The sequence below is a fragment of the Stegostoma tigrinum genome, chromosome 26, assembly GCF_030684315.1.
Source record: "Stegostoma tigrinum isolate sSteTig4 chromosome 26, sSteTig4.hap1, whole genome shotgun sequence".
NCBI classification, from domain to species: domain Eukaryota; kingdom Metazoa; phylum Chordata; class Chondrichthyes; order Orectolobiformes; family Stegostomatidae; genus Stegostoma; species Stegostoma tigrinum.
This window is the reverse complement of record NC_081379.1, coordinates 35240030-35252697: the sequence shown is the minus strand read 5'-3', so window position 1 is coordinate 35252697 and position 12668 is coordinate 35240030. Positions and strand designations below refer to the sequence as shown.

Genomic DNA, 12668 nt, shown 5'->3' with positions numbered 1-12668 from the left:
TCACTCCCCCAAAGAAATAAAATGAACAGCTATTGTTTTCATTTCCCAATAAGGGATTTTACCACAGCGCGCTTTTAGAAATTTTATCATGTAGAGAACAATCTTTCCCTTGGTATGCTAGGAAGCTTTTTAGTTTCACCAAATTTTAAAACATCCATATATTTTTGCAATTGTACGTTGTTGACTTTAAACAGTTGGTGTCCCCATTGTTCTAATTATCAAACTCACTATCTTCTATTTGCTTTTTCTACTGGTTGGATTGACTTGAGTGACTGAAGAGTTTATAAATATTTTATCAGAATCATAATGGGAAATTATTTTATCCAGTAGGTTTAACCCTATTAGCTATCTGTGTATGAGGACAGAATTAGCTCTGTCAGACAAATATTGACCCAATTCTTTCCAACTGTGCTGTTCAATTTTCTCACACTGCTTTGTACAGTATATTCTAATTTCAGGTGCACATTATAGTAATTGAATATATTTTCAGACTTTGCTCTTAAAGTGAAACTGAAAATGTAAACCATCTAACTTGCTCTTTATTCACTGTACCTTTGTACTATGGGACGCTTCCTCAAAAATGTATTCAATTTCAAATTTTGGGATGAGAGTTATGCAGTTGCTAGTTCTGGTCCATAATTTTGGTAGGCTACTACAAAGAAATTTTGTACAAATTTTACTTGGAGGTTGAGGATGGGCAGAATTTTGCTGAGGACGACAGTCTGCCAGTTGAGTTCTTCAGTACTGCTGTCCTTGAATAGTCTGATTTATTCCTGAAAGATGAGGACAAACTGATATTTATAGTTCTTATAGTCACAGGAGGTTCTTTTGGCATTAGTCTAATTGAGCTATTTAAAATACATCTACAAAAGGAAATTCAATTCGGTTCTGCATCCAGACTGCTTTGAATTCCATTTATTCTGAGTAGAAGTCAAGCCCAATATTATGGAAATAAAATTCAGGTTGACATGTTTCCAATGGGGTTGTTTCTTAAATTTAGCTTGTTAAAATCTGTTGAGGGGTCGGTTGGGGTCTTTCTGTTTTATTTGAATGTATTTGTTGCCTTTCATCTCTTGCTTGCCTTAATAGTAATGTGGCTTGATATTTCCACGATGAATGTGCAGCTTTTAGTGGTAAGGGATATCTGGTAAAATGATAAAACTAGTGCTTTGGTGCCAAAGCAAGTTTTATATACTTATTTTAAAATTAATACAGCATTTCTGATTATAATGGTGACTGCACTTTTTAAAAATTTAGTTTTTCCTTAGTTTTTCCCTAATTTTTCAAATTAATGTCCCACCTGTTGCATGAAAGAGCAGTTAACTGAGTTGGGCCAGTATTTGTTGTTCATCCCTAATTGCCCTTCATTGCAGTGGTGAGCTGCATTCCTTGAACTATGGCACAGAAAGGGAGTTTCAGAATTTTGGTCCAATAATACTGGAGGAATAGTAATACAGTTCCAAGTCCAAGAGGAGTACACATTGGAAAAGAACTTGCTAGTGATAATGTTCCAATGCTTCTGTCCTGGCCATTGTACGTGGTAGAAGTTTGTAGCATTTGGAAAGTTTTGTTGAAGGATCTTTTATGAATTTCTGCAGTGCATCTTGTTTAATGTATATACTGCTGCCACTGTACCTTATTGGTGGACAGAGTGAATGTTTAAAGTGGTGCATGGAATTCCAATCAAGTGAGTTGTTTCATCTGGATGATGTAAAGCTGCTTGTACTGTTGGAGCTGCCTTTCTCCTTTTTAAGTTGGGAGTATTCCATTATACTACTGGCATGTAGATAGTGAACAGGCCTTGTGGAATCAGCTGAGTTATTTGCTGCAGATACCCAGGCTCTGAACTGCTCTTGTGACCATAGTATTTGTGATTGAGCTCAGTTTCTGATCAATGGTAATCGTCAATTTTTAAAATCATGTAGCATAAGATTAGTATGCAAGACGCATGAGGTCGTCTTGTGTTGTAAAATGAATGGGAGACACAATGCATACATGGAGATATATAAAGTTGGATATCGTGATAAAAGCTGGAGGTTGGTGCCACCCTGTGGCCTAATGTAGTCTAACTTGCAATTTCACAAGTTTGACAAGAATTTTTTGTAGTTGTCTTCTGCAAAACAGCATTGAGCAAATTTACTGACTAATCTAGGATCATGTGGTGGTTGACGCTGCATGGTCATGTGTCTGAAGTAGGAATAAGACACCAGAAAACTTCAATCCTTGTGGCAGTTTTTTCCAGAGCCATATGAGAGGATGAATGTGTGTATGTTCGATTGGCAGTTTGTTTCCTCATTGTCTGAAACAAACTTTAGTGTTTCCATTTCATCCCTAAGTGTGTTCTTAGGGCACATCAAGCACAAATACTGTTAGAGTCAAAATGGGCAACAAGTACTGTCTGGCTGAACAAACAATATAGAGGTGTGCAACAACATCTCTGATCAGGTTGATTAGAAAATAGGTTAAATAAAATTTGAACAGTACATGGACGCATACCTGAGCCTTAATTGCTGTTTTACTTTGGGTGCAACGCTCTGTTTCTGCATGTTATCTAATTCAGGTAGGTATGAAAGTTATTGTGGCAGAAATTTTTAAATGTCTGAATTGGCAAAGTGAAAATTGTGTTTGTTAAATCATACAGCTACAAGCACCACTGACTTAGGAACCAACGTGATTCCAATTCTTAACAATACTAGTCAGAACTTGTGTTGTGCAAACGTGCATGGAATTTTTGTTCTGAGCCATGATTATTAAACTTTTTTGATTATTGTTATTGAAATTGGGAATGTGATTCCCAATGGATATGCAGCTTTGGTTATGTTTCAAGAGCAAGTGCATCAATTGGATGCATTTTTGTTGCTTATTTAGTCAAAGGCCATGTTCATTTCTATCTGAAATGTAGAACAAATACAGTAATAGCACGGTTTTTGGCATTGTTTAAAAATAAATGTCAAATCATTTGCTTCCATAGCCAATTAATAGTGTGTTTAAACATGCTGATTTTCATTTCAAATTAGTGGTGACTTTACAATCATTTACTCAGTAATAGATTGTAGCACAGATGTTTGAGCGTGAAGAGGCAGCTGCTAAACTTGACATTTTTATCTTTGTTGCATCATTGGTTAATGCAATTGCATTAGTTTTAAAATGTTTGACCTTGAGGGAAGTCATGATTGTTCTATGCTTACCTTCAAAGTAATCCTTGAAGTAGTTTTTCACTTCAGTAAAAATGATTTAGCCTGAACTTCATTTATGAGGTGAAACTCTTGAATGTCTATATTTTTTAAAACAAACTTGAAATGTCTCCTCTCGTACTCAATGGATTGTAGTGGTGCAGTATAACTGAAGTGGCCTTGATCCCTTCATTCAAACCCTGAGTGTGACCTGGTAGATTGGTACACGTCCACGTTTAGTTCTTGCACATCAAGGACATCCTGACTTCTGTGCCTTTCCCGGAGACAGAGAGGTCACACATCAATGTACAAATTGAAAAGTTTGCAGAAGTAGCTAGAAATTATTTTAAACGTGATTATAAAAGGCTATTATATTTCGGATTAGAAGAAATTTTTAATTGTATTTTTTCAATTCTTCAATGTAATTGGCCATCTCGTTTTGTTTTTTGGCGCTAGGTTACAAGACAGATCCATGAGCATGAACAGGAAAACGAGCTACGTGAACAGATGTCGGGCTACAAGCGGATGCGAAGACAGCACCAGAAGCAGCTGATGGCTTTAGAGAATAAGTTGAAGGCAGAGATGGATGAGCATCGTCTAAAATTGGAGAAGGAAGTAGAGACACAATGTAACAATGCATCTATTGAACTGGAGAAGCTGGCAAAGAAGCATCAGATATCCATGGAAAAAGAGGTAAGTGAAGACCGCGAGTAAGGAAAATGTACATCAGAATGGCTCAGTGTAGACTCAGAAGGCGTAGGAGGAAGTGATTGGAGCCATGTAAACACAGAGAACTGCAGACTTCATCCATTATGTTCCATAAGTCTATTGTCAATCTTAAGTGAACCAGAGAACAGTGCTTACCACATTGCTTTTGTATTTAACGTGGAATGGAATAATTAAAAGTTACATGTACAAAATTGTTCTAATGGCTAATTTGTGCAACTATCTTGAAGTCAATTGTCATTTTCTAGTACACAACTTGAATATTGTTGGAAAAGGACATTTTTACTGATGAAGGGTCTAGGCCCGAAACGTCAGCTTTTGTGCTCCTGAGATGCTGCTGGGCCTGCTGTGTTCATCCAGCCTCACATTTTGTTGTCTTGGATTCTCCAGCATCTGCAGTTCCCATTATCACTTTTTACCAAAGGTTTTCATTTTGCAGTCTTCATGACATTGACAAGAATACCATTGTGAAGCTAAACAAAATTTTCTAATTTAAAAGAATGCTGATTGGTTGATTGGCAAGGTGAGCTCTGGTTGAGGTAGAAAAGTGTGGAGCTGGAGGAACACAGCAGGAAAGCTGACGTTTCGGTTCCTGACCCGAAACATCAGTTTGCCTGCTCTTCTGATGCTGCCTGGCCTGCTGTGTTCCTCCAGCTCCGGGCTGTTATTTCTGACTCCAGCATCTGCCATTCTTGCTTTCTGACTCAAGTAGAGGTGTTGTGATTGGCGAAAGCACCAGTTAGATGATGACTGATCAGCTTTCCAAATTGATTTTAAATTTTAAACCAGGAAGAATGACTGTTCTGTCAAGGCATTGTGGTGAAACGTGAATTAGATAATGACTTACCTGAAACAGAAACAGAAATTGCTGCAGAAACTTAGCATGTCGGAAGAAAAAGCAGAATTTCTTCTGTATTGTTCTGAGTTTAGTTAGCATGGGCCAGTGTAATGTGGTTAGTGCCTTGTAGTCAAAGATTATTGAAGGGCCCTGTGGGTCTCAAATTGAATTGCACCCTTCTTCTGTTGCTCACAAAGGTACTACTTAAAGCCAAAGGGACATGCTGTTGATTAAGACCATACCTCTTCACCCGTTTGTAACAATAATGTTACAAACTGCACCCAACTCATCCATGCTACAAAACTCAACACTGTTCAAAATTGGATCTGACTGTAATTGTACTAACTTTGTATAATGTTCTATGCACTAAAAATTAGTCTGGCAATCAAATTAAGATGGTCAGTTGGGCTCATAGTTCGGCACACAAAACTGGCACGTACATGTATATTAATAAACTGTCCTATTGTTGGCAAATAGAGTGAGCACAGATACACATTGTTCCTGTTTCAACTTTGAACCAGAAAATGACTCATCAGTTTAGTTATGATGTGAGGGCGGCACTATGGCTCAGTGTTTAGCACTGTAGCCTCACAGCATCAGGGACCTGGGTTCAATTCCAGCCTCGGGTGACTGTCTGTGTGGAGTTTACACATTCTCCCCGTATATGTGTGGGTTTCCTCCGGGTGCTGCGGTTTCCTCCCACAGTCCAAAGATGTGCAGGCTAGGTGGATTGGCCATGCTAAATTGCCTGTAGTGTTCAGGGGTGTGTGGGTTATAGGGGGATGGGTCTGGGTGGGATGCTCCAAGGGACAGTGTAGACTTGTTGGGAATCTAATCTATACTATATATGTTAACATTGGAGACCATATTTAACTCATTCTACAAACTGTAGAGTTGAGCAGACAAATTTTGAAATTAAAAGAGCAGTTAACTTTCTGGCTAATGGATTAGTTTACTTTGTAGCTATCAGTTAAGCTTCGTTAGGTAGAATTTTAACTGATATGCAATTCATGATGCAGTCAGATCCTCAAGTGTCAGAGGCAAGAGTTAGCCTCTCATTCAGAAGCATGCCTAAGACAAATTATAATGAGAACAAATTATAATTATAAATTGGCTGGTTTAGTGTCTTTTTTTAACAGCCATGAGACAGACTTCTTAAAGACAGCACCAAACTTGATCCATTCTTCTAGCTGAAAATGCAGTGTATGCTACATTGGGTGAAGACCACTAACATGATATTCTTTACCTACAAATGAACCAGGCTTTAAGTTGTTTGCTATTTTAAGGGAACCAACCTAATGCTTGCTTTAAGTCTCCTTTGCAACTGTGCTTGCCCTGTGAGAACCAAGCTTAAATCATCATCTGAATGCTTCTTTTCTAAAAAGTTGTCACTGTCTAAGTAAACACCATGCTGCAGGTTAAAACAATGGCTTCTAAGCTTCCAAAATAGGAATTCCAAAATGACGAAGCAAAACAAAATCTTTGTGTTGCTTTATAAGATGATCCAATGTCATTGAATTTATGAAAAAAAGTTCTGTTCAGACTTAGAGCATGATAAAATTGTGCAACATGGAAGTTGGTCAGTCAGCTCACTATGCCTTTGCCAGCCCTTTAAAAGAGCTTTTGAATTAATTATATACCCCTGAAGGTTTTTCCCTGTGTATATGTTTATCTAATTCTCCATAAAGTTTTCTGTACGTTAGTAAGTATTCTTTCCCTTACCCTTTTCAGGGCCTTTAAAGGCCAGGTTATCATTGTTCATTCTATAAAATAGATGTTGCTTGTTGCTGCTGATCTTTAAATAACCTTAAATCCTTGCCTATGATCCCTGACCCTTTGATCACTGGAAATGATTTTTCATTTATTCCAGCAAAATCCCACAAGATTTTGAACACGTAAAGACCCTCTTTCTATTGGTTTGAGGATAGCATCCAATTGCTCTATCCAATTGAAATGCTTTTGGGTTCCATTCTGATAGACCTTCTCTACACATGCTGTAAGGACTTAAAAGCCTTCCTAAAATGCGGTGGTCAAATTGATAACAATCCCCAGCTGTATAAAGTTTTCAGAATCACTTGCTTTTGTACTCTGCCTGTGCAGAAAACAAAGACACAGAATCTATCACTGTAACAGCTTTTCCAACTTGTCCTTCCACTTTAAAAGAATTGTGTTCCTGAATCTACTTTTTTAACACTTGAATGTAAAGATGTAACAAACCATTGACATGTTTCACTTAAGACATCCATATTAGTTTCATCTGCCATTTGTCTGCCCCTTTCACCAGTCTGTGTACTCCTGGAACCTGTTACTGTCGTCTTCACCTGGCTCTATTTGAGAGTTCCATGGCATCCACAGATTTTGAAATTATGCTGTTTATATCATAGTCCAGCACATTGGTACCATTTTTACCTTGTATTAATGTTAACAAGTTTCTAGGGCATACCACTGCTCAAATCCTTAGTGCCAGAAAAATTGGAATTCAGTACTACTCTCCACATTGTCTTGGCCAATTCTGTATCATTGCACCATTGCCCTATATTTCTATGGTATTCTGTTCTGTCAGCAGCTGTCTTGTGCATACTTTATCAAACTTTTTTTGCAAGTCCATTTGTATGCATCACCTGTAATGGTCTCGTACACCCTGTTCATTGTTTCATCAGATTTGTCAAACACTGCCTTGCCTTTAATAGTTAGCTTCATTTAGTAAGCCATATTTTTGTAAGTGACAATTAATTTTGTTCTGATTGTTGTTTTCTTCAAGTGTCCTAATGATCGACATTTGATTGACCGGCATCTCATTACAAGGTTTGTCTGTCTCCTGTAGTGCTCTGGACACACACACCATGTTGGGAGAATTGAAAGATTGTAACCAAAGCCTCTGTAATTTCCGCATGCTGTCCTTTCAGCAACCAAGGATGCGCCCATCTGTAATGCATAACTTTACTACTTAGAGATTTTTTGACCTTTTGAGGTGGTCTTCTATCTGTTGTCTAACCCAAACTAACAGTTTTCTGCTGTCTAACATCTCAGAAAAGAAGACAGTCTCTTTTGTGAATCAGCACATCCTTCCTTCGACTGCCTTTTGATATGTTTACAGAAATGTTTGGATTCGCTTCTGTTGCCTATGAACATAGTACTATTCAGTGTATTTACACTTATTCCTCTTTCAATCTGGTACACTTTCTTGTATTCAGCTTGGTTCTCCACTGAGTGATAAACAATGCATTTGTTGCAAACCTTTTTGTATTTGATTTGGATTTCCAACTCCAGGCTGCTGCAGTCAATTGAGTGCACATTGTGATCAGAGATAATGGGAACTGCAGATGCTGGAGAATCCAAGATAACAGAGTGTGGGGCTGATTGAACACAGCAGGCCAAGCAGCGTCTTAGAAGCACAAAAGCTGACGTTTCGGGCCTAGACCCTTCTTCAGAAAAGGGGGATGGGGAGAGGATTCTGAAATAAATAGGGAGGGAGGGGGAGGTGGACTGAAGATAGATAGAGGAGAAGATAGGTATAGAGGAGAGTATGGGTGGGGAGGTAGGGAGGGAATAGGTCAGTCCGGGGAGGACGGATCGGTCATCAGGGCGGGATGAGTTTAGTAGGTAGGAAATGGAGGTGCGGCTTGAGGGATGGGATTTTTGCAGGAAAGCGGGTGGGAGGAGGTGTATTCCGGATAGCTGTGGGAGTCGGTGGGCTTGAAACGGACATCAGTTTGTAGGTGGTTGCCTTAGATGGAGACAGAAAGGTCCAGGAAGGTAAGGGATGTGTTGGAGATGGTCCAGGTAAACTATTCCTATCCCCTATTCCCAATTCCTTTGCCTCCGCCGCATCTGTTCCCAGGATGAGGCATTTCACTCCCGCTCGTCCCAGATATCCTTGTTCTTCAAGGGCCGCAACTTCCTCCCCGCAGTGGTCAAGAACGCCCTTAAACGTGTCTCCTGCATTTCCTGCACCTCATCCCTCACACCCCGCCCTCGCAATAACCACCCAAAGAGAATCCCCCGAGTCCTCACATACAATCCCACCAACCCCCGGATACAACGCATCATCCTCCCACACTTCGGCCATCTACAATCCGACCCCACCACCAAAGACATTTTTCCCACCCCTCCCTGGTCTGCCTTCCGGAGAGACCACTCTCTCCGCGACTCCCTTGTCCGCTCCACACTCCCCTCCAACCCCACCACATCCGGCACTTTCCACTGCAACTGCAGGAAGTGCTACACCTGTCCCCACACCACCTCCCCCACCCCCATCCCGGGCCCCAAATTAACTTTCCACATCAAGCAGATGTTCACCTGCACGTCCGCCAATGTGGTATACTGCATCCGCTGTACACGGTGTGGCTTCGTCTACATTGGGGAAACCAAGCGGAGGCTTGGGGACCGCTTTGCAGAACACTTAGGCTCGGTTCGCAGTAAACAACTGCACCTCCCAGTAGCGAACACTTTCCACTCCCCGTCCCATTCCTCAGACGACATGTCCATTCTGGGCCTCTTGCAGTGCCATAATGATGCCACCCGTAGGTTGTAGGAGCAGCAACTCCTATTCCGCTTGGGAACCCTGCAGCCCAATAGTATCAATGTGGATTTCACCAGCTTAAATCTCCTCTCCCCACCACTGCATCCCAAAACCGTCCCCGGCTGCCTAACCTGTTCTTCCCCTCACCTATCCCCTCCTCCCACTTCTAGCTGCACCTCTATTTCCTACCTACTAACCTCATCCCGCCCCCTTGACCTGTCAGTCGTCCTCGATCTGATCTATCCCCTCCCGACCTTCCCACATATAGTCTCCTCTCCACCTATCTTCTCCTCTATCCATCTTCGATCCACCTCCCCCTCTCCCCCTATTTATTTCAGAGCCTCTCCCCATCCCCCTTTCTGATGAAGGGGCTAGGCCCGAAACGTCAGCTTTTGTGCTCCTAAGATGCTGCTTGGCCTGCTGTGTTCAATCAGCCCCACACTTGGTTATCTTGAGCGCACATTGTCTCTTTTTTTTTTCTCATGCTTTATCCTAGAACTCTTTGTTATCAAATTAGCAAGCCTACTTTCTCAGTTCACAGTACACATTGGGATTCTTACAGATCCAAGTGCTTCAAAATCAGCCATATTGTTAACCTCGTGAGTTGAAGCTGTACCATTTGTTCGCTGCAAGTTTGCTATTGTCGGACACATTGAAGCCATTCTGTTATCAATATTCAAATAGTTTTTTTTGTGGTATTGGAAACTCAAGAAAAACATGAAGGTAATCACACTCAATCTGAAAAGTGCTTAATTAGATTATCCCCAGGTAAATGTTAAAAGTTTGAGGAACCAATGAAGCTGAGTGTCTCATGCTTCTATAATGCGCACTCAACACAAATTGTGTTTGCCACAAACGGGACAACACAAATACGAACAGCAGTTGCACAAGTCGTGCTGAATGCATTTTGCATTTTGGTGCTGGTGTGGTGCCAAGTTTTTACAGGCTGACTTTTGAAAACTGGCAGATGAAATTAAACAGAATATTTCTTCAGCAGTTAACAATGTTTGCTAAACTCCTGAGAAACATGCAATAGTTTCCAACATTACAGCTGTGAGACTACAGTGGAACATCAGATAATCCTGAATGTGTGAAGGAATATGCTGACAATCAATTTACGATAATCAGTTTAGGTCTGGATGGGATGCTGTTCAGAGAGTTAGTGTGGACTCAATGGGCCAAATGGCCTAGTTCAACATTAAGGATTCTGCTGATGGGTTAGAATCATAATGTAGAATTGGTTCGCCCCTTGACTTGTTATTCTTGAAAATTGTCCTGAGCAAGTAATATGCGAAGAGCTTTGACAAAAGGTGCTGTTTGTTCAGCTGTATTCAAGTTCTGTGCTGTCAAATCACAATTAAAAAGCTAATTTAAAATACCAAAGTAGCAGTACTCTATACTCGGTCATTATGTACATGACTCCTAAGAGACTGCTAGATATATTGAAGATATAGTATGCCCTTGTTTCTTTGCACATTCCATTGTACTGTTTAGCTGAGCACATCCCAGTTGTAGAGAAGTCTGACAGAAGCTTGAGTTCTTTTGCATTTATGTGGGCCACAAATAATAGTTACTCCACACTGGAAAACCAATGAATAAGTCGTCAACATAGTCTACGTATTATTGGTTTAAATGCCTAAATCTTTTCTCTGCAACTAAGTATTAATTTTGTTCCCTTCAGATGAAGGTAGCAGCACAAGATGAGAAGAAAATCCAGCAGCAAATTACAGCACAACAGAAAAAGGAACTGACCACCTTCCTAGAAAATCAAAAGCGGCAGTATAAACTTTGTAAAGAAAAGATTAAAGAGGTAATGATGAACTGAGGGACAGTCTTTAGTAACCGATGGGGTGTTGATCACCACTTCAAATTAAAATTGAACAGGCTTTTTGGTAGTGTTTTGTGAAAAGACTAGAAATATTCAGGTATTCTAGCATCCCCCACGTTCCTCTACCTCTCTTCCCCCGTCTCTTCTGCCCCCCCCCCCCCCCCGTCCCTCTCGTCCCCCTCCCTCGTCCCTTACCGCACCCCTCCATCCCTCTTCCTCCACCCCGCCCCCCCCCAACCGTCCCTCGTCCCTCCTACCCCCCACCCCCCCCCCACCCCCATCCCCCTCTGTCGGTCGGTCTGGCTCTCGTGTCTCCCGCGCGCGCTCGTGTCTCCCGCGCGCGCTCGTGTCTCCCGCGCGCGCTCGTGTCTCCCGCGCGCGCTCGTGTCTCCCGCGCGCGCTCGTGTCTCCCGCGCGCGCTCGTGTCTCCCGCGCGCGCTCGTGTCTCCCGCGCGCGCTCGTGTCTCCCGCGCGCGCTCGTGTCTCCCGCGCGCGCTCGTGTCTCCCGCGCGCGCTCGTGTCTCCCGCGCGCGCTCGTGTCTCCCGCGCGCGCTCGTGTCTCCCGCGCGCGCTCGTGTCTCCCGCGCGCGCTCGTGTCTCCCGCGCGCGCTCGTGTCTCCCGCGCGCGCTCGTGTCTCCCGCGCGCGCTCGTGTCTCCCGCGCGCGCTCGTGTCTCCCGCGCGCGCTCGTGTCTCCCGCGCGCGCTCGTGTCTCCCGCGCGCGCTCGTGTCTCCCGCGCGCGCTCGTGTCTCCCGCGCGCGCTCGTGTCTCCCTCCCTCGCAGAGAGAGACCGAGAAAGCAAATCTGACCTTTATTCAGAACTGATGAAGAGTCACAGATATGAATGCTTAACTCTTTCCCGCTCCCCTCCTTGATCCTCCTTTTTTACCTTTTTCCCTCCTGTCCCCTCCCCTCCCCTTCAGCTCCTTTTTGTTCTTTTCCCTCCTCTCCTCTCTTCTCTTCCCCCAACCCATTCCCCCACCCGAACAACAATGAAAGTGCTGCAAATGAAATACTAATACAGGAGCATTGGGTCTGCAAAGCAACAGCATATTATCAAAGTGATTCATAAGAATCAATTAGGACTCTGAATTTTGTCTCCTCTATAGGAGATGAATGAAGATCACAGTACACCGAAAAAGGAAAAGCAGGAACGATTATCTAGGCATAAAGAAAACCTTCAGCACACGCAGGCAGAAGAGGAATCCCAACTTCTTGGCCGCCAGCGATTACAGTATGATCGAAATTGTCGTGAGCTTAAGCGCAAGTTGATGATAATACGACATAACTTGGAGCAAGAGCATCTACGTGAGGTAAATGTTTGTCAGAAAGCAAGATTTCTTTACAAATCTTCCCATTTAATATAAACATGGGATCAGCATGTATGAATATAGATCTTAAGTATTTTTGTTTCATATAATAGTGTTCTTTTATTAAAGTGTATTGGCAGCCTCATAACTGCAAAAATTAGGTCGTAAACTATCAAGCTACATTTTACTCTGGAGTATGAATTGCCCAATTTTAGCATCAGTGGGGCTTATAACAAAGGTTACAACTGAGGCAGTTCATCCATTTCTGTTA

At 42.2% G+C, this 12668-nt stretch overlaps 1 protein-coding gene across 5 annotated transcripts in view; it reads left to right on the top strand.

Moving 5' to 3' along the window:
• The window catches only part of taok3a (TAO kinase 3a), a 116287-nt gene that overhangs the window by 90520 nt on the left and 13099 nt on the right, over nt 1-12668 (top strand). For all 5 annotated transcript variants that reach the window (XM_048556142.2, XM_048556143.2, XM_048556140.2 and 2 more), the window contains 3 exons: nt 3630-3866; nt 10941-11069; nt 12197-12400. In XM_048556142.2, coding sequence (XP_048412099.1) covers nt 3630-3866; nt 10941-11069; nt 12197-12400 — 570 coding nt within the window. The remainder of the gene's footprint in view (nt 1-3629; nt 3867-10940; nt 11070-12196; nt 12401-12668) is intronic.